Source organism: Salmo salar, chromosome ssa05, assembly GCF_905237065.1.
Source record: "Salmo salar chromosome ssa05, Ssal_v3.1, whole genome shotgun sequence".
In the NCBI taxonomy this organism is placed as follows: Eukaryota; Metazoa; Chordata; class Actinopteri; order Salmoniformes; family Salmonidae; genus Salmo; species Salmo salar.
This window is the reverse complement of record NC_059446.1, coordinates 60,770,151-60,795,107: the sequence shown is the minus strand read 5'-3', so window position 1 is coordinate 60,795,107 and position 24,957 is coordinate 60,770,151. Positions and strand designations below refer to the sequence as shown.

At 43.4% G+C, this 24,957-nt stretch overlaps 2 protein-coding genes across 4 annotated transcripts; one reads left to right on the top strand and one right to left on the bottom strand.

The window, feature by feature from the left end:
• The first annotated feature begins 140 nt into the window (after positions 1-140).
• Positions 141-2,990, top strand: sri (sorcin). Its single transcript, NM_001146522.1, is given in 8 exon segments — positions 141-275; positions 1,080-1,190; positions 1,331-1,400; positions 1,543-1,586; positions 1,909-2,056; positions 2,169-2,282; positions 2,378-2,436; positions 2,545-2,990. Coding segments are annotated over 8 exon segments (621 nt in total). The 5' UTR covers positions 141-227; the 3' UTR covers positions 2,572-2,990.
• An 8,584-nt stretch (positions 2,991-11,574) lies between these two features.
• On the bottom strand, positions 11,575-24,957 carry herpud2 (HERPUD family member 2). Of its 3 annotated transcripts, none has more exons than XM_014200880.2 (9): positions 24,844-24,957; positions 23,720-24,103; positions 17,428-17,505; positions 16,892-17,008; positions 16,018-16,178; positions 15,726-15,851; positions 15,252-15,584; positions 12,417-12,528; positions 11,575-12,234 (listed from the first exon to the last, which is right to left on the bottom strand). In XM_014200880.2, the coding sequence occupies exons 2-9, from the start codon at positions 23,864-23,866 to the stop codon at positions 12,055-12,057; spliced, it is 1,254 nt and encodes a 417-aa protein (XP_014056355.2). In that variant the 5' UTR covers positions 23,867-24,103; positions 24,844-24,957; the 3' UTR covers positions 11,575-12,054. The 3 variants fall into 3 exon arrangements, with proteins under 3 accessions (XP_014056355.2, XP_014056357.2, XP_014056356.2); XM_014200882.2 differs by having other exon boundaries at positions 12,417-12,501; XM_014200881.2 differs by having other exon boundaries at positions 24,869-24,933.

Genomic DNA, 24,957 nt, shown 5'->3' with positions numbered 1-24,957 from the left:
TAGCAAAAGATACTCTGGTAAACGTTTATACTTTGACTTCTGTTCAACTACATCTACTCTTTTACTCCAAATAAAGGTTCCCAAAGACAACAGCCTAAAACGCAAATTCATCCCTCCCATTGCTTATAGTAAAGCAGGACACTCCCCTTGTGTCAAGAAGGACGAGTCAGGGAAGGGATAATTTGTTGCCAGTTGGTATCACAGTGTTATTCTTTTGATTCATAGAAATGAGTTTTCCTGGATATGGTGCTCCCGCAGGCGGATACCCAGGAGGGGTAAGATCTTACAGACAAGTGTCTTCTACACAAATATGAAAATAAATGGGAATCGGCAGGACCGTTTAGTTGTCCGGAAGTAGAACTGCAAATCGACATAATATCCTACATAATATAACAAGCGTATATTGCACAGTGTTTTCAGAATACAGTAGAGTAGTTGTTGTATCTAATACCGTTTGTAGGCCTGCCTGCCAACGAACCTCTACCATTGGCAAGCCGTAGCAGAGCTTTTATGCTTTAGTCGCTTTAGCCTCCAGGGAGGCCTGTTGTTCCCGGAATGAAGAGGCTTGTTGGATACAACAGAGGCACTCTTACAATGTAACATTCTGAGCTGATCAAAAGATAACATAAAGTGCAAATGTTAGTTCTACTATGATGGATTATAGGGCCTATACTTTGTATAAAAAGTTCAGTAGCGTATAGGTCTATAGAAGTACTGGTTTTGAATTAACTCGGTTCACCCAACCCTGGGAGTGGTCAGGTTCACATAATAGCTGGGACTCACTGTCCTGGTTTTGCTGGCCGAAGTACAGTTTGACACTCTGATTGGAATAAATAATCTATATGAAATAATTCTCAGCACCTTGCACAGATTTGAGACATAATTGTCTCTTGTTTATAGACTATTGGTTAGGTGGTTCAGAGTGAGTCATTGTTATGTTCAACTTTGGTCACTTTCATGGCACTTGACCTATGTTGTCACTAACTGTTTCATAGTAACCTTATGGTGTTTACTGTTTCTCTCTCTCTAAATCATTGTCTGTCTGTTTCTCTATAAATAATTTACTGTCTGTTTCGCAGTATGGAGGTGCCCCTGCTGGTGGCCACCCTCCTGGTGGCCCCGGCTTTGGAGGATACCCTGGTCAGCAGCAAGACCCTCTCTATGGATATTTTGCTGCTGTTGCAGGCCAGGTAATAAGACTTACAGATTGACATATTGAGCTATCTGCTAGTCTCAACACAATCAAAACAGCTTACTGTCGTCTAAAAATGTATAGCATTGTTTCGGTCTCAATAAGTATTTTTTCCCCTCCATCTTTTGACATTGGAAGGATGGGCACATATCAGCGGAAGAGCTCCAGCAATGCCTCACACAGGCTAACTTCTCTGGTGGCTACAAACGTAAGAGTGACACCATGTACAAGACCGACGGGAACCGCAAACTCCCAGCCATTTTTCAATGCAGTATTTTGTTTTATTCTATTCTTTACACTGTATGGAGAGCTGACTGTGGTTTGATTAACTGTTAACTTATCTCCGACAGCTTTTAATCTGGAGACCTGCAGACTGATGATCAACATGCTGGATGTATCCTTGACTAACCAGTCAGTACAAACACACAGGTTTTTAAAATACTATGGTCCCACTAGCTACCAGTACAATAACATGAGATGGAATATGCATAAGTGACTGTTTTTTGTGCATTGAGAGTTTGCAGAAAGTCCTCTCACATTGTATGACTGTGTTCCATGGATTTTTCTTGAATGGGGAAAAAACAACTAGATATATCAGGACAACAAAATCTAAATATTGAAATTATTCAGAAAACCTTTAGCTGTCTATATTCATGTTTGAGGTAAGGTTGTGAGGTCACTGCTGTTCCTGTTCCTTGACTGAAGCGACCCCTCAGAGAGACATGTCATGTACTATGGGCTTCAACGAGTTCAAGGAGCTGTGGACCGTGCTCAATGGCTGGAAGCAGCACTTCATGTCCATTGACCGTGACCAGAGTGGGACCGTGGACCCCCAGGAGATGCACCAGGCAGTCACTTCCATGGGTACGTACAAGCACAAAGGGTGTATTTGTTTATGTGTATACACAATAAGTGATGATCGATAGTCAATATGAGAGAGAAATGTTCATTTGACATGTATGTTTGTGTGTTACAGGCTACAGACTGAGCCCACAAGCCATGAACTGCATCATCAAGAGATTCAGTTCTCAGGGGAAGATCACCTTTGATGACTACGTAGCTTGTTGTGTGAAACTCAGAACCCTGACTGGTGAGTGGACTGTTTTGATCACTTTGTCCATTATCAGTATGACTATTTTATGTGTGGTTGTTTGGTAATAGTTTATCTCTGTATGTTTGCTACAGATTTGTTCCGAAAGCGGGACCAAGCTGGACAGGGAATGGCCACATTTCCATACGATGATGTAAGTCTTTCAAATCTCTTACAACACTTCCTTGTTGTAAGCACTTACTGTAAATGGCCCCTTCTTAAATTTAAAGTATTATAATCACTCTGTTTCTCTCTCTCTCAGTTCATCCAGTGCACGATGAGCACATGAAGAGACAGAGCAGAAAAAAATCTGAGGGACTACCTCTTAACTCCCATAATATTTACAATTTAGCATGTGTAAAAATGAATTCTGACATGTATTTTTGATACTCACAAATCACTTGCTTTTTTTGATTGCTTTTATACAAACCATGACTAAAACCTAATTGTCACATTCCTCATTAATGGTTTTGAAATAGGAAGTTACTATAAAATCGTAACATTACCTTAGGAAACTGGAAGAATATTAGCCAACTTTAACCACTAGGTGTGCCTATAAACCCGTAAATCTGCATGTTCTCTATGTTATGTCACTGTTGAAAGTCTTTACTATTAATCATGATAATCAAGATATCCCTAAATATAGCTGGGAGTAATCCTGTCTGTATGTGAAAGAGAGTAATAAACACGACCATATATGTTGAATACACCTCTGATCTGTTGTTTTCTTAGTAGGGCTTGGTGACAGTTCAATAAAATCTAGTGAGCATTATCAGCATTTCACACTGTAGGTCCACATGCACTTTCCATGGGAAAACAAGAGTACTAGAACAAGGTATGAATCCAGAAAATAATTGATTTAACTTACGAGTGATTTTATGGTTTCTAAAATGTCAACATCACTCACTTCTAACCATCACTCTTGTCCACTTGGAGAGAGGCTATGACTTGAGCAGGCAGAACCTCCACTCTGTCGTTTCCTGGAGGTCCAGTCTGCCCACTCCTCACATCCAAAGTGGAAAGACTGGGTCCTCTATTGAGCTAGATGTAAAGACCATTTTTGTTGAGTTCTTTACAGGAGAAATTGCAGACCAAGATGTAGAGCTTTTCCTAAACTGGTACTGCGAAATTATACAGCCTGTCTTCAAGCCACTAGACAAGTTTGGGATCTGATCTGGGGTCAGAAGGTACAAAGTACATTTGTGGAAAATCAGCAGATTTCCAGTACAGATCCTTAACTCAACCGCAATGGGTCCCTACATTGGGAAAGTCAGTTATCAAGGTCAGACCCATCGCTGCTACATCTGTCAAGAGTCTGGACCATCAGGTCAGAGATTGTCATAATGTTAAATGTTGGAAATGCGCTGGACTGGGCCGCAAAGCAAAAGACTTTACTGACGAAGCCATGTACAGCCTATGTGGAGGTGAAGGTCACACCTTCCAATGTCCAGTGTCCTATGCAGGCATGGTAAGAAGAGGTCCAGCCTCTAATCCAAGGCTTGATAAAGAGAAAGTGAGCCCGCAGCATTAGACCCAGCACCCTAGACCGTCAGCAAGACTACAACTCGCGCTGTGTGCCGTCACCGCTGCTTCTCCAGGAGCTGTGACAGAGAGTGAGCCCGGGAGAGAGAGAGAGAGAGAGAGAGAGTCGAGACGGCATAAGAAAAAATAAATGGAACTAGTAAGGTCGTCCACCAGAGCGCTGAAGTAGACGTCACCCCATAGTCTTCCAACTCCATCCCGAGCGACGGTGAAGAAGAAAGTGACAGCAGTGAGAGCGAGGCCAAAAGAGAACATGAGAGAGATGAAGACGACACCGATGAAAGTGCAGCGACTACACCGACCCTATCCCTGCCCCTCTTCCCCTCCATCCCTACCTCCCAATGATGGCCCGACTACCAGCACTTCCATCATCACAGGTCTGAAAAGACAGCGGGAAGAGAGAAGAAGAAAAGGAAAACATGGTCAACTGACTTATTTATTACAAACTACAGACAATGTCAATATTCAAAGAAGAGCGATATAACCCCTGAGAGACTATACATGTTTGAGGCTTTTAGTTAAGTCAGTAATTACTATGGTGAAAAAATTATGAAATAGATTTTGGAAACAATGTGAAATGTCTAGAAAACAAAGATATGATAAATGAATTGAAGTTTGAAATATGTGAACTGAAAATTTTATTAAACTGACATTGACCTGTCGGAAATGATGAAGTCCAGAATAACAGGATTTAAAAAAAATCAATTGTAAATATTTAGATAAACACTAAATAATAGATAGGCCTACACAGAAATATTTAAATTACACTGAACAAAAAAATAAACGCAACATGCAACAATTTCAAAGATTTTACTGAGTTACAGTTCATGTAAGGAAATCATTAGGCCCTAATCTATGGATTTCACATGACTGGGAATACAGATATGCATCTGTTGGTCACAGATATCTTTAAAAAAAGGTAGGAGCGTGTACCAGAACCTATCAGTATCTGGTGTGCAGCGCAACACATCTCCTTCGCATACAGTTGATCAGTCTGTTGATTGTGGCCTGTGGAATGTTGTCCCGCTCTTCTTGGATGGCTGTGCGGACTTCCTGGATATCGGCGGAAACTGGAACACGCTGTTGTACACGTAGATCCAGAACATCCCAAACACGTTCAATGGGTAACATGTCTGGTGAGTATGCAGACCATTGAAAAAAATTGAAATTTTCAGCTTCCAAGGATGATCAAATCAAATTTTGTTGGTCACATACACATATTTAGCAGACTTTATTGCGGGTGTAGCAAAATGCTTGTGTTACTAGCTCCAACAGTGCAGTAGTATCTAACAATTCAAAATAATACACACAAATTTAAAAGTAAAAGAATGGAATTAAGAAATAAATAAATATTAGGATGAGCAATGTCTGAGTGGCATTGACTAAAATACAGTAGAATACATTATATGAAATGAGTTAAACAGTATGTAAACATTATTATAGTGACTAGTGTTCAATTTAAAGTGACCAGTGATTCCATGTCTATGTAGTACATAGAGCAGCAGCCTCTAAGGTGCAGGGTTGAGTAACCGGATGGTAGCCGGCTAGTCATGGCTATTTAACAGTGTGATGGCCTTGAGATACTGTACAAGCTGTTTTTCAGTCTCTTGGTTCCAGCTTTGATGCACCTGTACTGACCTTGCCTTCTGGATGATAACGGGGTGAACAGGTAGTGGCTCGAGTGGTTGATGTCCTTGATGATCTTTTTGGTCTTCCTGTTACATCGGGTGCTGTAGGTGTCCTGCAGGGCAGGCAGTGTCCCCGGTGATGCATTGGACATACCCAGTGGCGACCAGTCATTTAGATTTTTTGGGGCTTGCCTGTTTTGCATGTTATTTTGGCATTAATATGTGTCACATATCAGTTTGCAAACAATTAAAAAAAGATATAAATCATTGAGTTAATAAAGCCGCATACAAACACGGTCTCTTTTTTGTTTTCTTGAGTAAGGCAGCTCCAAAATACAGGTGTTTCAGCCCAGCTCAGTGCTTTCTGTGATGGTGGGGCAAGCCAGCAGAAAATATGGAGCTTTGAGCCGTGATTGGCTCAGTGTTCTGTCACTCATGAGGAAACTACGTCACCGCATAGTCTAAGGGGAGACCTCGAAAATTCTAGCCTTTGGGTATTGACATAGAGATACATTAGAATTGCCCATCCAAGAAGGCTCAAGGTCATTGGCCACAGATAAAATGACGTCAAATCTCGTTATATGTATAGTAGCTTTGATTGTACTGATCATGTCAACATCATACTATCAAAATCTTAGCTAGAAGTCATCATCATGAATCAAGTCGACAATCTACTGGCAAATCCTTTTCAATCGTTGTCATATGAAGAGAAATAATGAAGAGAAATTATAGATAAAAAGAATTGGTGCTTATCGGCCAATGGATATAAACATTACACAACAAGTTGTAAATTGCAAATTCAACAATGAGTGGTTTGGAAGGAAGTGAGCACAACAAGATTAGTCCAAAAATGTATTGTATGCTGCTGCATAAATGATGTAATATGCCAGGGTAGATATGTATACTGTAGCTAAGAAAGTAATACTAATGTTGTGTATGTTGTCTATGTTGTGTAGTAAGCTGTTAGTAGCCTCTTTCGCCTACTGTTCTGACTTGTTGGTACACGTGCACATGTAGCCTATAGCCTGTTTTAGAGAAATGTAATCATCGAATATTGTAAGAGCTTTCATTGTCTGCTTATATGGCCCCGTTATTTATCCAACGGTTCTGACTTGGTGTGCAGGGAGAATACTGTAAGAACAGCCCATGTTCTGAATTCTATCGCTGTACATTTCAAAAGTGCTGAACAAATAGTTATATTGACAACATCCGTCCTACCTCGCTCATTAATGTCTCAATTGAATTATGGATTGTCCTTCCCTTATGTCATAGTTTGTACTTCTCAATTGTCAGTAGAAACTACAATTTCTTAACAAGTCAGCCATATCAGGCCTTCCCTGTGGCTCAGTTGGTAGAGCATGGTGTTTGCAACACCAGGTTTGTGGGTTCGATTCCCACGGGGGGCCAGTACAAAAAAATGCATGAAATGTATGCATTCACTACTGTAAGTTGCTCTGGATAAGAGTGTCTGCCAAATGACTGAAATGTAAATATCAGCTATGTTTTTTAAAAAGGCAGTAAATGAGGCTGAATGAATTGTTTTCGCTGCCAGACAAGGCGGTAAGGTTTTGGGACAGCTTTATGTATGCCCTAACAGTTTGTGGGCACCGTTTGTCACCGTTATAGTACGATTAATGTATTGTTTAGTGTTGTGTTGTGTAGTGTCTATGCTGGCATGCATACATTTATTTATACATTTTTTTGCCCCACCAAGATTTATATGCTAAAATCGCCACTGGGCAGACCGTACCATCCTCTGGAGAGCCCTGTGGTTGCGGCAGTGCAGTTGTCGTACAAGGTGGTGATACAGCCCGACAGGATGCTCTCAGTTGTACATCTATAAAAGTTTGTGAGGGTCTTAGGGGCCAAGCCGAATTTCTTCAGCCTCCTGGCACCACTCCGCCAGGTCCCACACCTCCTCCCTGTAGGCTGTCTCGTCATTGTTGGTAATCGTCTGCAAACTTGATGTTTGAGTTAGAGTCGTGCGTTGCCACGGGGTCATGGTTGAACAGGGAGTACAGGAGGGGGCTGAGCACCCACCCGTGTGGGGCACCTGTGTTGAGGTTCAGCGTAGTGGAGGTGTTGTTTCCTACCTTCACCACCTGGGGGCGGCCCATCAGGAATTTCAGGACCCAGTTGCACAGGGCGGGGTTCAGACCCTGGGCCCCGAGCTTAATGATGAGCTTGGAGGTACTATGGTGTTGAAGGCTGAGTTATAGTCAATGAACAGCATTCTTACATAGGTATTCCTCTTGTCCAGATGGGATAGGGCAGTGTGTAGTGCAATGGCAATTGCATCATCTGTGGATCTATTGGGGCAGTATGCAAATTAAAGTGGGTCTAGGGTGTCAGGTAAGATGGAGGTGATATGATCCTTAACTAGCCTCTCAAAGCACTTCATGATGACAGAAGTGAGTGCTATTATAGTCATTTAGTTCAGTTACCTTTGCTTTCTTGAGTACAGGAACTATGGTGAACATCTTGACGCAAGTGGGGACAGCAGACTGGGATAGGGAGAGATTGAATATGTCCGTAACGACTCCAGCCAGCTGGTCTGAGCATGCTCTGTGAAGTGGCTAAGGATACCATCTGAGCCTTGCGAGGGTTAACCCTCCCGCTGTCCTTGGGTAAAAATGACCCACCCTTGTGTTTAAGCAAAGCAGACAGACACATTTTCGAGTTATTTACAGATAGCCAGGGGCACACTCCAACACTCAGACATAATTTACAAACGAAGCATGTGTTTAGTGAGATCAGAGGCAGTAGTTATGACCAGGGATAGTCTCTTGATAAGTGTGGGAATTAGACCATATTCCTGTCCTGCTAAGCATTCAACATGTAACGAACACTTTTGGGTATGTCTGGAGTAAAAAGTACTTCATTTTCTTTAGGAATGTAGTAAAAGTAAGTAAAAGTAAAAGTTGTCAAAAATATAAATAGTAAAGTGAAGTACAGATACCCCCAAAAATTACTTAAGTAGTACTTTGAAGTATTTTTACTTAAGTACTTTACACCACTGTAAATAAGAGCAGAATATGTTTCTAAACACTGTGGCTGGTACCATGATTACGGATAATTCTTAATGAATTGTGAATAATGATGAGTGAGAAAGATACAGACGCACAAATATCATACCCCCCACCCTGATAAGGACTTCCTCATCACTGCTGTCATCAATGATGATAATTTGTCTTAAGACCTGAGGAATACAAATCAGACCAAAAAAATCACATGACAGTCATGACAGTCCTAATCCGACTATATTCCATTTGAAAAGGATCTCTATGGTTACAGGGCTCTGTTTGGCTGATTCATTTCCCACTGTTGCTATGTCACCTGTACCTGCACCAGATGAAAAAGAGCACTGAAGTGTATGAATGCACTCAGTTACTACCAAAATCTGCATATGGGTTTGTCCACTGAGCAGTGCCACGAGTCACGTTTCTCCTGCACTTGACATTGACCGCATGAAAAATAGAAAGAGTCTGCGAGGCCATGTGTGCCTTGTTGAACTTTTTAAAAGCACCGATCCAGCCTGTAAGTCTACTGAGAACCACTCAGGCACAGAGGACACCGACAAAGCCCAAGCATTCACTGATCACCCACAGACAGCTAAACAGTACCGTTCTAAAATCAGAAGCTTTTTTAATTTTGTTTACAATGGCACCACCTGCAGGCCAATTAGAGAACCTCTCTCAAGTGTCATTCAATTGAACCAATCAAATCAAACCAAATCAAATTTTATTAGTCACATGCGCCAAATACAACAGTAGACCTTACAGTGAAGTGCTTACTTACAAGCCCCTAACCGAAAGTGCAGTTAGTTGAGGTAGCATGTACATGTAGGTAGAGTTAATTAAAGTGACTATGCATAGATGACAACAGAGAGTGGCAGTGGTGTGGAGGGGGGGGCAATGTGGCAATAGTCTGGGTAGCCATTTGACTAAATGTTCAGGAGTCTTATGGCTTGGGGGTAGAAGCTGTTTAGAAACCTCTTGGACCTAGACTTGGCGCTCCGGTACTGCTTGCTGTGTGGTAGCAGAGGTAACAGTCTATGACTAGGGTGGCTGGAGTCGTTGACAATTTTCAGGGCCTTCCTCTGACACTGCCTGGTATAGAGGTCCTGGATGGCAGGAAGCTTGGCCCCAGTGATGTACTGGACCGTTCGCACTACCCCTGTAGTGCCTTGCAGTTGGAGGCCGAGCAGTTGCCATACCAGGCAGTGATGCAACCAGTCAGGATGCTCTCGATGGTGCAGCTGTAGAACCTTTTGAGGATCTGAGGACCCATACCAAATCTTTTCAGTCTCCTGAGGGGGAATAGGTTTTGTTGTGTCCGCTTCATGACTGTCATGGTGTGTTTGGACCATGTTAGTTTGTTGGTGATGTGGACACCAAGGAACTTGAAGCTCTCAACCTGCTCCACTGCAGTCCCGTCGATGAGAATGGGGGCGTTCTCGGTCCTCTTTTTCCTGTAGTCCACAATCATCTCCTTTGTCTTGATTACGTTGAGGGGGAGGTTGTTGTCCTTGCACCACACGGTCAGGTCTCCGACCTCCCTATAGGCTGTCTCGTTGTCGTCGGTGATCAGGCCTACCACTGTTGTGTCATCGGCAAATTGAATGAGGGTGTTGGAGTCGTGCAGTCATGAGTGAACAAGGAGTACAGGAGGGGGCTGAGCACGCACCCCTGAGGGGCCTCTGTGTTGAGGATCAACGTGGCGGACGTGTTGTTACCTACCCTTATTACCTGGGGGCGGCCCGTCAGGAAGTCCAGGATCCAGTTGCAGAGGGAGGTGTTTAGTCCCAGGGTCCTTAGCATATTGATGAGCTTTGAGGGCACTATGGTGTTGAACGCTGAGCTGTAGTCAATGAATAGCATTCTCACATAGGTGTTCCTTTTGTCCAGGTGGGAAAGGGCAGTGTGGAGTGCAATAGTGACTGCATCGTCTGTGGATCTGTTGGGGCGGTATGCAAATTGGAGTGGGTCTAGGGTTTCTGGGATGATGGTGTTGATGTGAGCCATGACCAGCCTTTCAAAGCACTTCATGCCTACAGACGTGAGTGCTACGGGTCGAAGTTGTTTTATTTGGAGATTACCAACATTGCCTATTGAAATGTATCCATCACATAGTAGTTGAGAAACAACACATTTCTCTTGCAAAATGCACTAACACAATCAAAACTTAAAATAGCCTGCCTGTCACAAAATGTAATAACTCCGAAACAGTATCATTTGTCATCTGAAAATATTTATTTCTCAAAATCAACTATCACCCTCAGAATTTAGAACACGTCACAAGCATAGCCACGGGAAGTAGGGGTGCTGCTGCACCCCCTGAAAAAGCAGAATTGAATAATAATTTTTATTCACCAAAGTAGTGCACTGGGCCTTTGCTAGTCCTGTATTAGCAGACCGATATAGCCATCTGTAATGCAGGCAAAAATGCTTTTCAAGCATCTAATCTCTGAACAGATCAATTAGCTCAGTTGGTCAGGTGTGGTGCCTAGTTGGAACAAAATCCTGCAGTACCTGCAGCACTCCAGGAACAGGGTTGCCTACCCCTGTCGTAGAGGTTAAGGTGGCTAGAGGTTTCTTCAGTTTCCAGGGACCCAGGCGGTGGTCTCAAAAAAGGCCTCAGAATCCATTAGGGATTCTAGGTTGAAGTAACCACCATCAAGCCATAGGTTCTCACGTTCCTCCTGCTGCTGCGCCTCTACTTTAACATCATAGTGCCCGTTGGGTATGAAGTTTATTACTAGGTATTACTGCACTGTTGGAGCAAGAAACACAAGCATTTCTCTGCACCTGCGATAACATCTGCAAACCTGTGTGCACGACCAATAAACTTAGATTTGATTTTGATTTGAGTAGTCATCAAGCAGCCATCTTGGAGAATGAAGTAGAATTCCTGAGTTATCTAAGCTGTATCATGCATAGAATACTCATAGGATATCTATGGTTACAGGGCTTTGAATGGATAATTCAATTCCACTATGTCAACTGCACCAGATGAAAAAGAGCACTAACTTCCACTTAGTGACTCCCATATACAGTAGGTCAAATAGAGAACATCACTTGTCCTTCAATTGAACCAATTATAGAAGACAGTTCACAAACACATGAAACCACAAGGCTTTTATTCAAAAAACGCATTGTCAGGAATTAAGATGTATATATTTATATGTAAATAGATAATGCTCATATACACAGAGAGAAACATATGTGCTAGAGTCATTGCAATATTCATACACATTTAGGTGCGTATGTCCTTTCATCCATTCTCCAAAACAAAAACGATAAATGCAATGGCTGAATCACTGCTTAAAATGGACGACCCTTCGAAGCCTTTCAATGCCACCAAAATCTGAATGAGCAGACATGATCAAAAGGAAATAAAGTGTGTGTGTACCAGTTTGTATGATGAAATCCAAGAAGCCTCTGTAATATAAAGCATTGTTAGCTTGTTTAACATGGCATAACATGTTAGTTTGTTCGATGTTCATTGATTTATTCAAGACTTCCCCCACACTGCAGCACTTTTTACAGTCTGGTAGCTGGCAGCATGGGAGGTGGGGGGGGGGGGGTGTCCCCCTCCCTGATTTAGTTGGCGGGGTGGGGGGGTCCCTCTGGGATGAGGGAGGTGAAGAAAGTGCTGATGAAGGACCAGGAGGCTGCCAAGAAGCCGTGGTGGCGGGGGGCAGTGGGAGCTGCCTGGTCCTCTGGGCCTTCCTCTCCACTGTCGCCCTCCTCATCCTCCAGCCCTTCATCCATGATCCGCTCCTGAGATGGAGAGAAACAGGACGAGAAAACGAGAGAATAAGAGAAGGACCATCGGTTTAAAAAGCAGAGATGGAGAGAATGTGGCAGAGAGAAAGGAGCAGCTTGGACACAGACAGAGACAGAGACAGAAAACATAACCACACAAACAGAGATGGAGTCCATCTTAAACAAGAAGCACCCACCATCTCCTGGATGTCCTGGTGTCTCTCTGCCTCGTCCTGATGAGCTAACCCCGCTCCTTCTCCTCCGGGGTTCTGCATCTCTGGCCTAAAGGGGAACCAACCAGCCCTGTGCCTAGTTAACACCATAAAATTAGTATCTCACACACAGATACAGTGGGCTCCAAAATGACTGTCACCTCTGACTGGCAATGCACAAACAATACTTAAACAATATAATTATAGAGATAAACTCAAAATACCAACATGTAAGAAATACTGTACTTTATTAATGTTTCAATGGAACCAACCACAAAATCATACAATTATTTAATACAAATACATTACAAATACATCAAAATCAAGGTTTCATAATTATTGGCACTCCTCATTTAGTACTTAGTGCATCCACCTCTGGCAAGGATAACAGCATGGTCTTTTCCTGTAATGTTTGACAAGGTTAAGGAACACATTTGGAGGGATTTTGGACCATTCCTCTATGCAGATCCTTTCAAGATCCTTCACATTCTTGGGTTTGCACTTATCAACTTCCCTCTTCAACTAAGCCCACAGGTTTTCGATTGGATTGAGGTCCGGCGACTGAGATGGCCATGGCAGAACATTGATTTTGCTGTCACAGAAGCATTTCTGTGTGGATCTCAAGGTATGTTTTGGGTCATTGTCTTGTTGTAAAGTCCACCTATGTCCAAGTCAAAGCCTTCTGGCAGAGGCAACCAGAATGTCAGCCAAAATTGCCTGTTACTTGGTGGAATTCATTATGCCATCAATCTTAACCTCTGGACCTCTGGAATTAAAACAGCCCCAAAACATCACTGACCCACCACCATATTTCAACGTGAGTATGAGGTGCCTCACCTTGTATGCATCTCTGTTCCGACACCAAACATGACGATGCTGTATCTGACCAAAACCTTCAATTTTGGTCTCATCTGACCAGAGCACCTTCTTCCAGTCATAGTTTAAATGATGTTTGGCTCCAAGCACTTGCGTCTGTGTCTTGGGGTCAGAAAGGGCTTTCTTATGGCAACCCTTCCAAAGAGCCTATGGTTGTGGAGGTGGCGTCTGATGGTGCTTTTTGAAACCTGGTGACCAAGAAGCCACCAAGGCCTGCAATTCTTTCACAGTGATTCTTTGGGATTTTGTTGCTTCTCTCACCATCCTCCTCCCTATCCTGGGGGGCAAAATGCATTTGCGTCCTCTACCCGTGAGGTTTTCAACTGTTCCATATCTTTTGAATTGTTTAATAATTGCCCTGACAGTGCTCAGTGGTATATTAAATTGTTTGTGGATCTTCTTGTAGCCTTTAACAGATTCAAAGCTCATCACTAAGCTAAGGATCCTAGGACTAAACACCTTCCTCTGCAACTGGATCCTGGACTTCCTGACGGGCCGCCCCCAGGTGGTGAGGGTAGGTAGCAACACATCCGCCACTCTGATCCTCAACACTGGAGCCCCTCAGGGGTGCGTGCTCAGTCCCCTCCTGTACTCCCTGTTCACACTCGACTGCGTGGCCAAGCGTGACTCCAACACCATCAATACCTTTGCAGACGACACAACAGTGGTAGGCCTGATCACCGACAACGACGAGACAGTCTATAGGGAGGAGGTCGGAGACCTGGCCGGGTAGTGCCAGAATAACAACCTATTCCTCAACGTAATCAAGACAAAGGAGATGATTGTGGACTACAGGAAAAGGAGGACTGAGCACATTCTCATTGACGGGGCTGTAGTGGAGCAGGTTGAGAGCTTCAAGTTCCTTGGTGTCCACATCACCAACAAACGAGAATGGTCCAAACACACCAAGACAGTCGTGAAGAGGGCACAACAAAGCTTATTCCCCCTCAGGAGACTGAAAAGATTTGGCATGGGTCCGCAGATCCTCAAAAGGTTCTACAGCTGCACCATTGAGAGCATCCTGACTGGTTGCATCACTGACCGCAAGGCACCACATAGGGTAGTGCGTACGGCTCAGTACATCACTGGGGCCAAGCTTTCTGCCATCCAGGACCTCTACACCAGGCGGTGTCAGAGTAAGGCCCTAAAAATTGACAAAGACCCACAGCCACCCTAATCATAGACTGTTCTCTCTACTACCGCATGGCAAGCGGTAAAGGACTGCCAAGTCTAAGACCAAAAGGCTTCTCAACAGCTTTTACCCCCAAGCCATAAGACTCCTGAACAGGTAATAAAATGGCTACCCGGACTATTTCCATTGTGTCCCGCCACCTCTTTTACGCTGCTGCTACTCTGTTTATTATCTATGCATAGACATTTTAACTATACCTACATATACATATTACCTCAATTAGTCCGACTAACCAGTGCCTGTATATAGACTCGCTACTGTTATAGCCTCGCTACTGTTGTTATAGCTACTGACCTTTTTACTGTTGTTTTTATTTCTTTGCTTATCTATTGTTCACCTAATACCTATTTTTTACTTAAAAATTGCACTGTTGGTTAGGGCCTGTAAGTAAGCATTTCACTGTAAGGTTGTATTCGGCGCATGTGACAAATAAACGTTGATTTGCTTTATGAAGGTCTATGACCATCTGTCTCTTTTGAACTGCCAGTTCTTTTGTTTTCTTCATAGTGTTGGATGAAAAAGGGATATTGACTTTGGTGGGTTCCATTGAAACATTAATAAAGTACAGTATTTCTCACATGTTGGTATTTTGAGTTTCTCTATAATTATATTGTTTATATTTTTTCAAGTACTGTTTGTGCATTGCCAGTCAGGGTTGCCAGTAATTTTGGAGCACACTGTACAAAGTAAACAGGGTCCTTGAAAAGTATCCATTCTAATGTCAAACTGATAGTGTACAGATGAGAACTCACAAAAAGACGAGCAGCATGGCGCCTATCACCATGACGAAGCGGCCAAAGGAGGAGTAGAAATACACAATGCTGAGCAAGATGGCGGCACGACAGACCGCGTACATCCAGTCCAGCCAATCACGGTTCAGTTCGTCCTCATTTAGCACGGCCCCGCCCTGGGCATTCATCTGGATATTGGGATTGGCCGGCCTGTCCTCTTGGATGGGGTTAGGGGCGGGGTTAGGCCCCAGGGGAGGTGGAGCTTCATTGGGCTGTGCGGGTTGGGGGGAGTGGGTGGGACTGGGGGAGGAGGGAGGTGTGAAGGGGGGCTGTGAGGCTGCCACTGCTGCTTGACTGGAAGAGGGAGAGAAAGAAAGACATAAATAAGTATTAGCGGTTAGAAGCCAGTGAATATAACTCATTCCAACGTAGAGAAGTCTGTGGCCCTTATGGGTTGTTAGGATTGGGCGCTAAGTGCAGACGACTCTGACTTACTATTGCATGTAGTAGTGGCGTGCATACATCTGCTGCCACCAGAGGACCTGCATGGGCATGTACATGGGGTGGGGGGGCACACCTGCAGCCATACCCCCTTGTACCGGGACCTGCATCCCATCTGGCCTATGGAGGAAAAACAGTCACACATGCAATCAAAAATCATGCGCACACAATATTTTCAGCATTTTTCCCACCATTTTTTTGGGGTTCTAAATTGAATTTCACTTATTTTCCTGACTAGGTAGAAACTGAAGTAGAATTGATCCCAATACACGAGAACAGTGCTTACCATTGCATTATACCAGTAGAGGTAGGATTTTGAGGGTTAAATTGGGGGAAGCCTCCACGATGCCTTAGTCCATCATAACTTCCTGCTACTGACGAGGCGGCGGACAGACCGTCCTGATTTGGTGTTGTGGCTTGGGGGGTGGAGCCAGCACTGTCTGAACTCTGAGTGACAAGACATACACCAATCATAAACCAGCAAAGGAAAGAGGAATAAAAGCGTTAACATATACATTGGTAAAAAAAACAATGCTACTATGGGAATAAGGACAGCTGCAAAGTAGGGCTGGGCGGTATAGAGTATTTTACTATATACACACACACACCGGTATTGATGCACAGACAAGCTTGGGTTTTTACTTTACCTTGTATAACAGTATTTCAATGTTTGGTTTGTTAAATGTGTTATGCCACTCTGTGTGTAATGTCGGTTGGTTCCTACCCTGTCACAATAACCTCTCCCTCGCCTTTTCATTCATTGTGTCAATCACTGGATTCAAAGTGCCCACTATATTCCAACTTTTGGTTTTAGTTTCATTGAATGTCCAAAGCCCTATTAAAAACCCTTAGAATGTATGTGTTGCCACCCCAGGGTCATGCACTACTAATAAAGCATATTTAGAACTTGTAATGTTAAAAAACTCAAATACCTAAGAAATGTGAAAAATATTGTGATATATTTTGGTCATGTCGCCCAGCCCTACCGCAAAGACACCAAACGGATACGTTCCAAGTCACTGAGTAGAAATGTAACATATAGACCACACCACCCACTCCATTCCAAATGACAGAGCATTCTGTTATGTGTTCTAGACATTTAATTTCTATCTGATTGAATTGTTGAGCTCCACAGAATGACTCCACACCATTAGACGTACCCCAGAGCTGGAGCTGGGGTCAGAGGTCACAGGGCTGGGGGTGGAGCAGTGGGGCGTGGGCGAGGCTGGTGGGCTACGGGAGGCACACACCAGGTGCATCATGTGATAACCCTCCTGCTGTAGGCGGAAATAGAGGGTTGGATGTGGGGGAAAAGGAGAAGGGCGTAATTAATCATTTGTTTCTGTTTTGGTGATTAGAGGGCGTGAGAGTGAGAGCGAGCGAGGGAGGAATTTCAGGGAACAGGCTAGAATTCAGGGACAAAGCCAACCTCAACAATGTTGCTTCCTACATCAGATCAGCTATTGTTATATCGTCACAGTCTCTGCCTCACGCTCACCCTCTCTCTCAGACACACAAGGGGGTGGGCCCTATTCAATAAAGGCTCAGCAGTCAGTTGTCTGTTATGTTGAGTGAGGTTTCTGTGATATTGCATACCAATTCTAACATTTCAGATAGTGTTAGTCCACCATACTCCAAACTTCTCGACCATATGCCACAGCAGAAAAACAGAGACAAGGTTGAGAGTGGTCTTTACCTTCCTGAGGACATCCCTCAGCTGCAGGTGGTCCTGGAGGAGATGGCCCGAGTATACCAGCCGCTGATCCTTGGATGACTAAGACAACACAACTGTCATTCTGAGAAAGCCTATGTTGCAGAATACACAACTAGATCATTTACAAATCACATAGTTTGGGTTGATAAGCCCTAAATGCAAAAATGATGGAAATGTTACATGCAAGAACAATGGTGCTGAAAGTATATCAACAAGGTGGTAGGGCAATATTACATTTATTAATACAGAAGTACTATTGCAACCATAGACCTAAATGTTTGATTGATCTGATACAGTGACAGGACATGACATTAGTAATATCTCTCGTTGGAAAACGTGCGCATTGTTTTTATGTAGATTTTAGAATATTTGCATGAAAATCTGGTACCAATTGGATGGAAACCTAGCTTGTGTTCTAGAAGAGACTAAGCATCTTCAGATTAGATTACATTAGATATGGGTAGATTACACACCTGAAAGCATACCTGCAGCGTCACAAGTTAATGCCTTATTGGGGGGATGCTTTAAAGGGATATTTTGAGAGACAATGGTCGGATGCCATAATAGTCTATTTAGAATTATTTCACATGATGTACAGTACCAGTCAAAAGTTGGGACACACCAACTCATTCAAGGGTTTTTCTTAATTTTTTACTTTGTAGAATAATAGTGTAGACATCAAAACTATGAAATAACACATATGGAATCATGTAGTAACCAAAAAAGGGTTAAACAAATCAAAATACATTTTATATTTGAGATCCTTCAAAGTAGCCACTCTTTGCTTTGATGACAGCTTTGCATACTCTTGGCATTCTCTCAACCAGCTTCATGAGGAATAGTATTGGACATCCACCTGGGAATACTAGACTATTCACATTGCTTCCCCCCCTGCAACTTTTGTTGTCATCTATGTATTGTCACTTGAATTAACTCTACCTACATGTACATGCTACCTCAACTAACTGGTGCCCCCACACATTGACTACGAACCGGCACCCCCCAGTATATATTGTTATTTTTTTACTGCTCCTCTAATTACTTGTTACTTTTATCTCTTATTCATATTTTTTGAAACGGCACTGTCGGTTAGGGGCTCGTAAGTAAGCATTTCACTGTAAGGTCTAAACCGGTTGGATTCGGCACATGTGACTAGTAAAATTTGAAGGAGTTCCCACATATGCTGAGCACTTGTTGGCTGCTTTTCCTTCACTCTGCGGTCCAACTCATCCCAAACCACCTCAATTGGGTTGAGGTCGGGTGATTGTGGAGGCCAGGTCATCTGATGCAGCACCATCACTCCCCTTCTTGGTAAAATAGCTCTTACACAGCCTGGAGGTGTGTTTTGGGTCATTGCCCTGTTGAAAAACAAATGATAGAGGGACTAAGCGCAAACCAGATGGGATGGCGTATCACTGCACAGAATGCTGTGGTAGCCATGCTGGTTAGTGTGCCTTGAATTCTAAATAAATCACCAACAGCGTCACCAGCAAAGCACCCCCACAACATCACACCTCCTCCTCGCTTCACGGTGGGAACCACACATGTGAAGATCATCCGTTCACCTTCTCTGCATCTCACAAAGACACAGCGGTTGGAAGCAAAAATCTCAAATTTGGACTCATCAGACTGGTCTAATGTCCATTGCTCGTGTTTCTTGGCCCAAGCCCCTTATTGGGGCCCTTTAGTGGTTTCTTTCCAGCAATTTGACAATGAAGGCCGGATTCACACAGTCTCCTCTGAACAGTTGATGTTGAGATGTGTCTGCTACTTGAACTCTGTGAAGCATTTATTTGGGCTGCAATCTGAGGTGCAGTTAACTCTAATGAACTTATCCTCGGCAACAGAGGTAACTCTGGGTCTTCCTTTCCTCTGGCGGTTCTCATGAGAGCCAGTTTCATCATAGCGCTTGATGGTTTTTGCGACTGCACTTGAAGAAACTTTCAAAGTTCTTGAAATGTTCCGTATTGACCGACATCCATGTCTTAAAGTAACGAACTGTTGTTTCTCTTTGCTTATTTGAGCAGTTCTTGCCATAATATGAACTTGGTATTTTACCAAATAGGGCTCTCTTCTGTATACCACCCCTACCTTGTCAATACAACTGATTGGCTCAAATGCATTAAGGAAATACATTTCACATATTCACTTTAAAACAAGGCACACCTGTTAATTGAAATACATTCCAGGTGACTACCTCATGAAGCTGGTTGAGAGAATGCCAAGAGCATGCAAAGCTGTCATCAAGGCAAAGGGTGCCTACTTTGAAGAATCTCAAATATATTTTGATTTGCTTAACACCTTTTTGGTTACTACATGATTCCATATGTGTTATTTCATAGTTTTGATGTCTTCACTATTATTCTACAATGTAGAAAATAGTAAAAATAAATAAAAACCCTTGAATGAGTAGGTGTCCAAACTTTTGACTAGTACTATATGTAAATGTGGACCTACGCACATGTAAAAGCAAGCATTTCAAATCCCCAAAACGTAGTCTATGCTCAGAAGTGATAGTTGGGTTTCTGTTTTGTTTTGTGGTCAAGACGCAGCAAGATAGTGCTCACAGATAAACAACGTGGCAGAGAACCCAATGTGTCATTCATTTTGGAAAACCTTACCCTTACAAATGAACTATTAAGATAATATCCCTTAATTAATCCCTTCAATTAGGATGCTTGGTTGGTTGCTGTGGTTACACAGTTTTGTTCTGCTTTCCCAGGTGGATGTCCAGTTTTGAGATTTACTTAACAGCTGTGACATCTTTCAGTTTATGGAGCCCAGCTAGGAAACAATTAGACTGTCTACAGCTTCCTCTGGTTATAGAAAGTGCTAAGATGAACAACGCAATTACCTCACAAATGTATAACATGAAAAATCAGGGCTTGTTTCTTACTCAATTTCTGAAGAAGTCTACTTCAATACTATATTGAACAAAAATATAAAACGCAACATGTAAAGTGTTTGACCCATGTTTCATGAGCTGAAATAAAAAGGTTGCAGAAATGTTTCATAAGGCCACTAAAATGTGCAGTTGTCACACAACACAATGCCACAAATGTCTCAAGTTATGAAGGAGCTTGCAATTGGAATGCTGACTGCAGGAATGTCCACCAGAGCTGTTGCCAGAGCAAGCTTTAACTTCCTGACTGATGTCTTGAGATGTTGCTTCAATATACACACATAATTTTCCCTCCTCATGATGCCATCTATTTTGTGATGTGCACCAGTCCCTCCTGCAGCAAAGCACCCTAACAACATGATGCTGCCACCCCCGTGCTTCACGGTTGGGATGGTGTTCCTTGGCTTACAGGCCTCCCCCTTTTCCCTCCAAACATAACGATGGTCATTATGGCCAAACAGTTCCATTTTTGTTTAATCAGACCAGAGGACATTTTCCAAAAAGTACGATCTTTGTCCCCATGTGCAGTTGCAAACCGTAGTCTGGCTTTTTTATGGCGGTTTTGGAGCAGGTTAAGTCAATATAGGACTCGTTTTACTGTGGATATAGATACTTTTGTACCCGTTTCCTCCAGCATCTTCACAAGGTCCTTTGCTGTTGTTCTGGGATTGATTTGCACTTTTCGCACCAAAGTACGTTCTCTCAGAGACAGAACGCGTCTCCTTCCTGAGCGGTATGACGGCTGCATGGTCTCATGGTGTTTATACTTGCGTGCTATTGCTTGTACATATGAACGTGGTACCTTCAGGCGTTAGGAAATTGCTCCCAAGGATGAACCAGACTTGTGGAGGTCTACAATTCTTTTTCTGAGGTTTTGGCTGATTTCTTCTGATTTTCCCATGATGTCAAGCAAAGAGCCACTGAGTTTGAAGGTAGGCCTTGAAATACATCCACAGGTAAACCTCCAATTGACTCAAATTATGTCAATTAGCCTATCAGAACATCTAAAGCCAAGACATAATTTTCTGGAATTTTCCAAGCTGTTTAAAGGCACAGTCAACTTAGTGTATGTAAACTTCTGACCCACTGGAATTGTGATACAGTGAATTCTAAGTGAAATAATCTGTCTGTAAACAATTGTTGGAAAAATGACTTGTGTCATGCAAAGTAGATGTCATAACAAACTATAATTTTGGCAAGTATGTTAACAAGACATTTGTGGAGTGGTTGAAAAATGAGTTTTAATGACGCCAACCTAAGTGTAAGTAAACTTCCGACTTCAACTGTAGGTGTGGGTTTAGTGACTATGCATAGGTAACAAACAAACAGCGAGTAGCAGCAGTGTACGGGGGGGGGTCAATGTAAATTGTACGGTGGCGATTTTGATGAATTGTTCAACAGTAATGGCTTGGGGGTAGAAGCTTTTGAGGAGCCTTTTGGTGACTGGATGAGGGTGACTGGAGTCTCTGACAATTGTATGGGCTTTCCTCTGACACTGCCTATTTATAGGTCCTGGATGGCAGGAAGTTATGCCCCAGTGATGTACTGGGCCGTTCGCACTACCCTCTGTAGTGCCTCACGGTCAGATGCCAAGCAGTTGCCATACCAGGCGGTGATGCAACCGGTCAGGATGCTCTCGATAGTGCAGCTGTAGAACCTTTTGAGGATCTGGGGGCCCATGCCAAATCTTTTCAGTCTCCTGAGGGGGAAATAGTTTTGTCGTGCCCTCTTCACGACTGTCTTGGTATGTTTGGACCATGATAGTTCATTGGTGATGTGGACACCAAGGAACTTGAAACTCTCGACCCGCTCCACTAAATGGGGGCCTGTTCGGCCCGCCTTTTCCTGTAGTCCACGATCAGCTCCTTTGTCTTGCTCACGTTGAGAGATAGGTTGTTGTCCTGGCACCACACTGCCAGTTCTCTGACCTCCTCCCTATAGGCCGTCTCATCGTTGTCGGTGATCAGGCCTACCACGGTTGTGTCGTCAGCAAACTTAATGATGGCGTTGGAGTCGTGTTTGGCCACGCAGTCATGGGTGAACAGGGAATACAGGAGGGGACTAAGTACATACTCCTGAGAGGCCCCAGTGTTAAGGATCAGCGTGGCAGACGTGTTGTTGCCTACTCTTCCCACCTGGGGGTGGCCCGTCAGGAAGTCCAGGATCCAGTTGCAGAGGGAGGTATTTAGTCCCAGAGTCCTTAGCTTGTGATGAGCTTCGTGTGCACGATGGTGTTGAACGCTGAGCTGTAGTCGATGAACAGCATTCTCACATAGGTGTTCCTTTTGTCCAGGTGAGAAAGGGCAGTGTGGAGTGCGATTGCGTCATCTGTGGATCTGTTGGAGCGGTATGCCAATTGGAGTGGGTCTAGGGTGTCCGGAAGGATGCTGTTGATGTGAGCCATGAAAAGCCTTTCAAAGCACCTCATGGCTACCGACGTGAGTGCCAGGGGGCGGTAATCATTTAGGCAGGTTACCTTCGTTTCCTTGGGCACAGGGACTATGGTGGTCTGCTTGAAACGTGTAGGTATTACAGACTCAGTCAGGGAGATGTTGAAAATGTGAGTGAAGACACTTGACAGTTGGTCCGCGCATGCTTTGAGTACACGTCCTGGTAATCTGTCTGGCCCAGAGGCTTTGTGAATGTTGACCTGTTTAAAGGTTTTGTTCACATCGGCTACCGAGAGTGTTATCACACAGTCATCCAAAACAGCTGGTGCTCTCGTGCATGCTTCAGTGTTGCTTGCCTCGAAGCGAGCATAAAAAGCATTTAGCTTGTCTGGTAGGCTCGCGTCACTGGGCAGCTCACGTCTGGGTTTCCCTTTGTTGTCCATAATAGTGTTTGAGATGCTCTGGATTGACATGCATTATTGCATGTTCCAGTTCCCACCAATATCCAGCAACTTCGCACAGCCATTGAAGCGGAGTTGGACAACATTCCACAGGCCATAATCAACAGCCTGATGAACTCTACGCAAAGGAGATGTGTCGCCCTGCATGAGAAAAATGGTGGTAACACCAGATACTGACTAGTTTTCTGATCCACCCCCTTACTTTTTTTTAAGGTATCTGTATTCCCAGTCATGTAAAATCCATAGATTAGGGCCTAATTAATTTATTTCAATTGACTGATTATGTGAACTGCAACTCAGTAAAATATTTGAAATTGTTGCGTTTATAGTTTTGTTCAGTATACTTTGCAGGTACTTTTACTGTAGTTATTCCTTTGAGAGTTAGACCTAGAGCTGAGCTGGAGCAAAAGCCTGCACACCCAGTAGCTCTCCAGGCAGACGGTTCCCCCTGCCCTATCCACTCCCCTTAGTTAATGGAATGGTGGGGATGAGGAAACCAAAAAATGGCAGTACCAACTCACCGGCTTGCTTGGGTACACATTCGAGATGTGACTCTTCAGTTTCTCTACCGTCCAGTTGAGAAAACAGTTTATTGTCTGGTCGTCATACTTCTGGTTGGGGGCCTTGATGACTAAGGTGACGGGACTGTCAACTGCTCCTGGGTCCATGGTTCATATTAATAGGTGTGTCAAGGGGATGGGAAAGGACAGGGCGCCTCCTACACCTGAGGAGGAAGACTCCCTCAGATCCTCTTCATCATTGTGATCTCAAGTCCAGCTCAGCCAATGACTGTGGTGGACAGGGTATTATCCCCTCTAAAGAGCTGTCATTGGCGGGGAGATGGTTCTGTGTCCAATCACAATGTAATCCTGGTGGAGAGTGAAGCAGCTATGTTTCTTGGGGTTCTGTCAAATAGAGAAAGTGATTAAGACAATGCTTCTCAAACAGTTATGAATCTGAACGTTTTGAATGTCCTTACTTGTGGTACTAACTAGGCTACTCAAATGTATTGACATGCACAGATTGACAGTCTCTGGAATTGTTTATGTTAATTTATCATTTAAAAAGACACTGGGATATTGGCTAGCTAGCTAATACTTTTAAATGCTTTTATAATGTAATTAATGAGTGAGACACAGCATCCTATGTATGGCCAGTTGAAGAAAATATTATTGCTCAAGAGCTTAGTCAGCATGACTATATTCAACAGACAAGTCACGGATAAACACAGACACTGGACCTCTGACACCCCTGACCTAGCGAGCAACAATTCAGGGGGAGACATTCGAGTTTTCAGAACACCTGTCGCGTTGCGTCATACAGCTGTCAAAACGAGCCATCCAGCCAGAGACTAGTTAGCGAGCTACTTGTTTATTGTTTACACTAACCACCAAAACTAGTCTATGTAGAAAGTAATTGTATGATGTTAACTACTTTGGCATTTCTGACAAATAGACGTTCGTTTTACGAGTGCTGTGCCATCAAAGCTCCAGAGATTAGTGTTGCTAGTTAGCTAGCTACCTATTAGCCAAGCTAACATTACGTTAGCATATCATGAAATGTTGGTATGCTACTTCTCTTGATAATACGAACGACGTGACAGTATCCGGGACATGAGGTTTATTCATACACAACGTTAACTTACTGTAGATTATTTGAGTATTTTTGACCCCTTTCGACTGCTCCTTCCCAGTTCGACAGTTTTTTTTTGGTGAGTCGGGGCGTGATACCGGAAACTACGTCATAATATTCCACTGAC

Bases quoted from the DNA above. Each gene is read 5' to 3' on its own strand.
- herpud2 (XM_014200880.2), bottom strand. From the start codon at position 23,866: ATGGACCCAGGAGCAGTTGACAGTCCCGTCACCTTAGTCATCAAGGCC. The intron at 17,009-17,427 runs GTAAAGACCACT...TTCCGCCTACAG, and splicing joins TGAGGGATGTCCTCAGGAAG to CAGGAGGGTTATCACATGAT. The intron at 12,235-12,416 runs GTGGGTGCTTCT...TCTCCATCTCAG, and splicing joins ACCAGGACATCCAGGAGATG to GAGCGGATCATGGATGAAGG.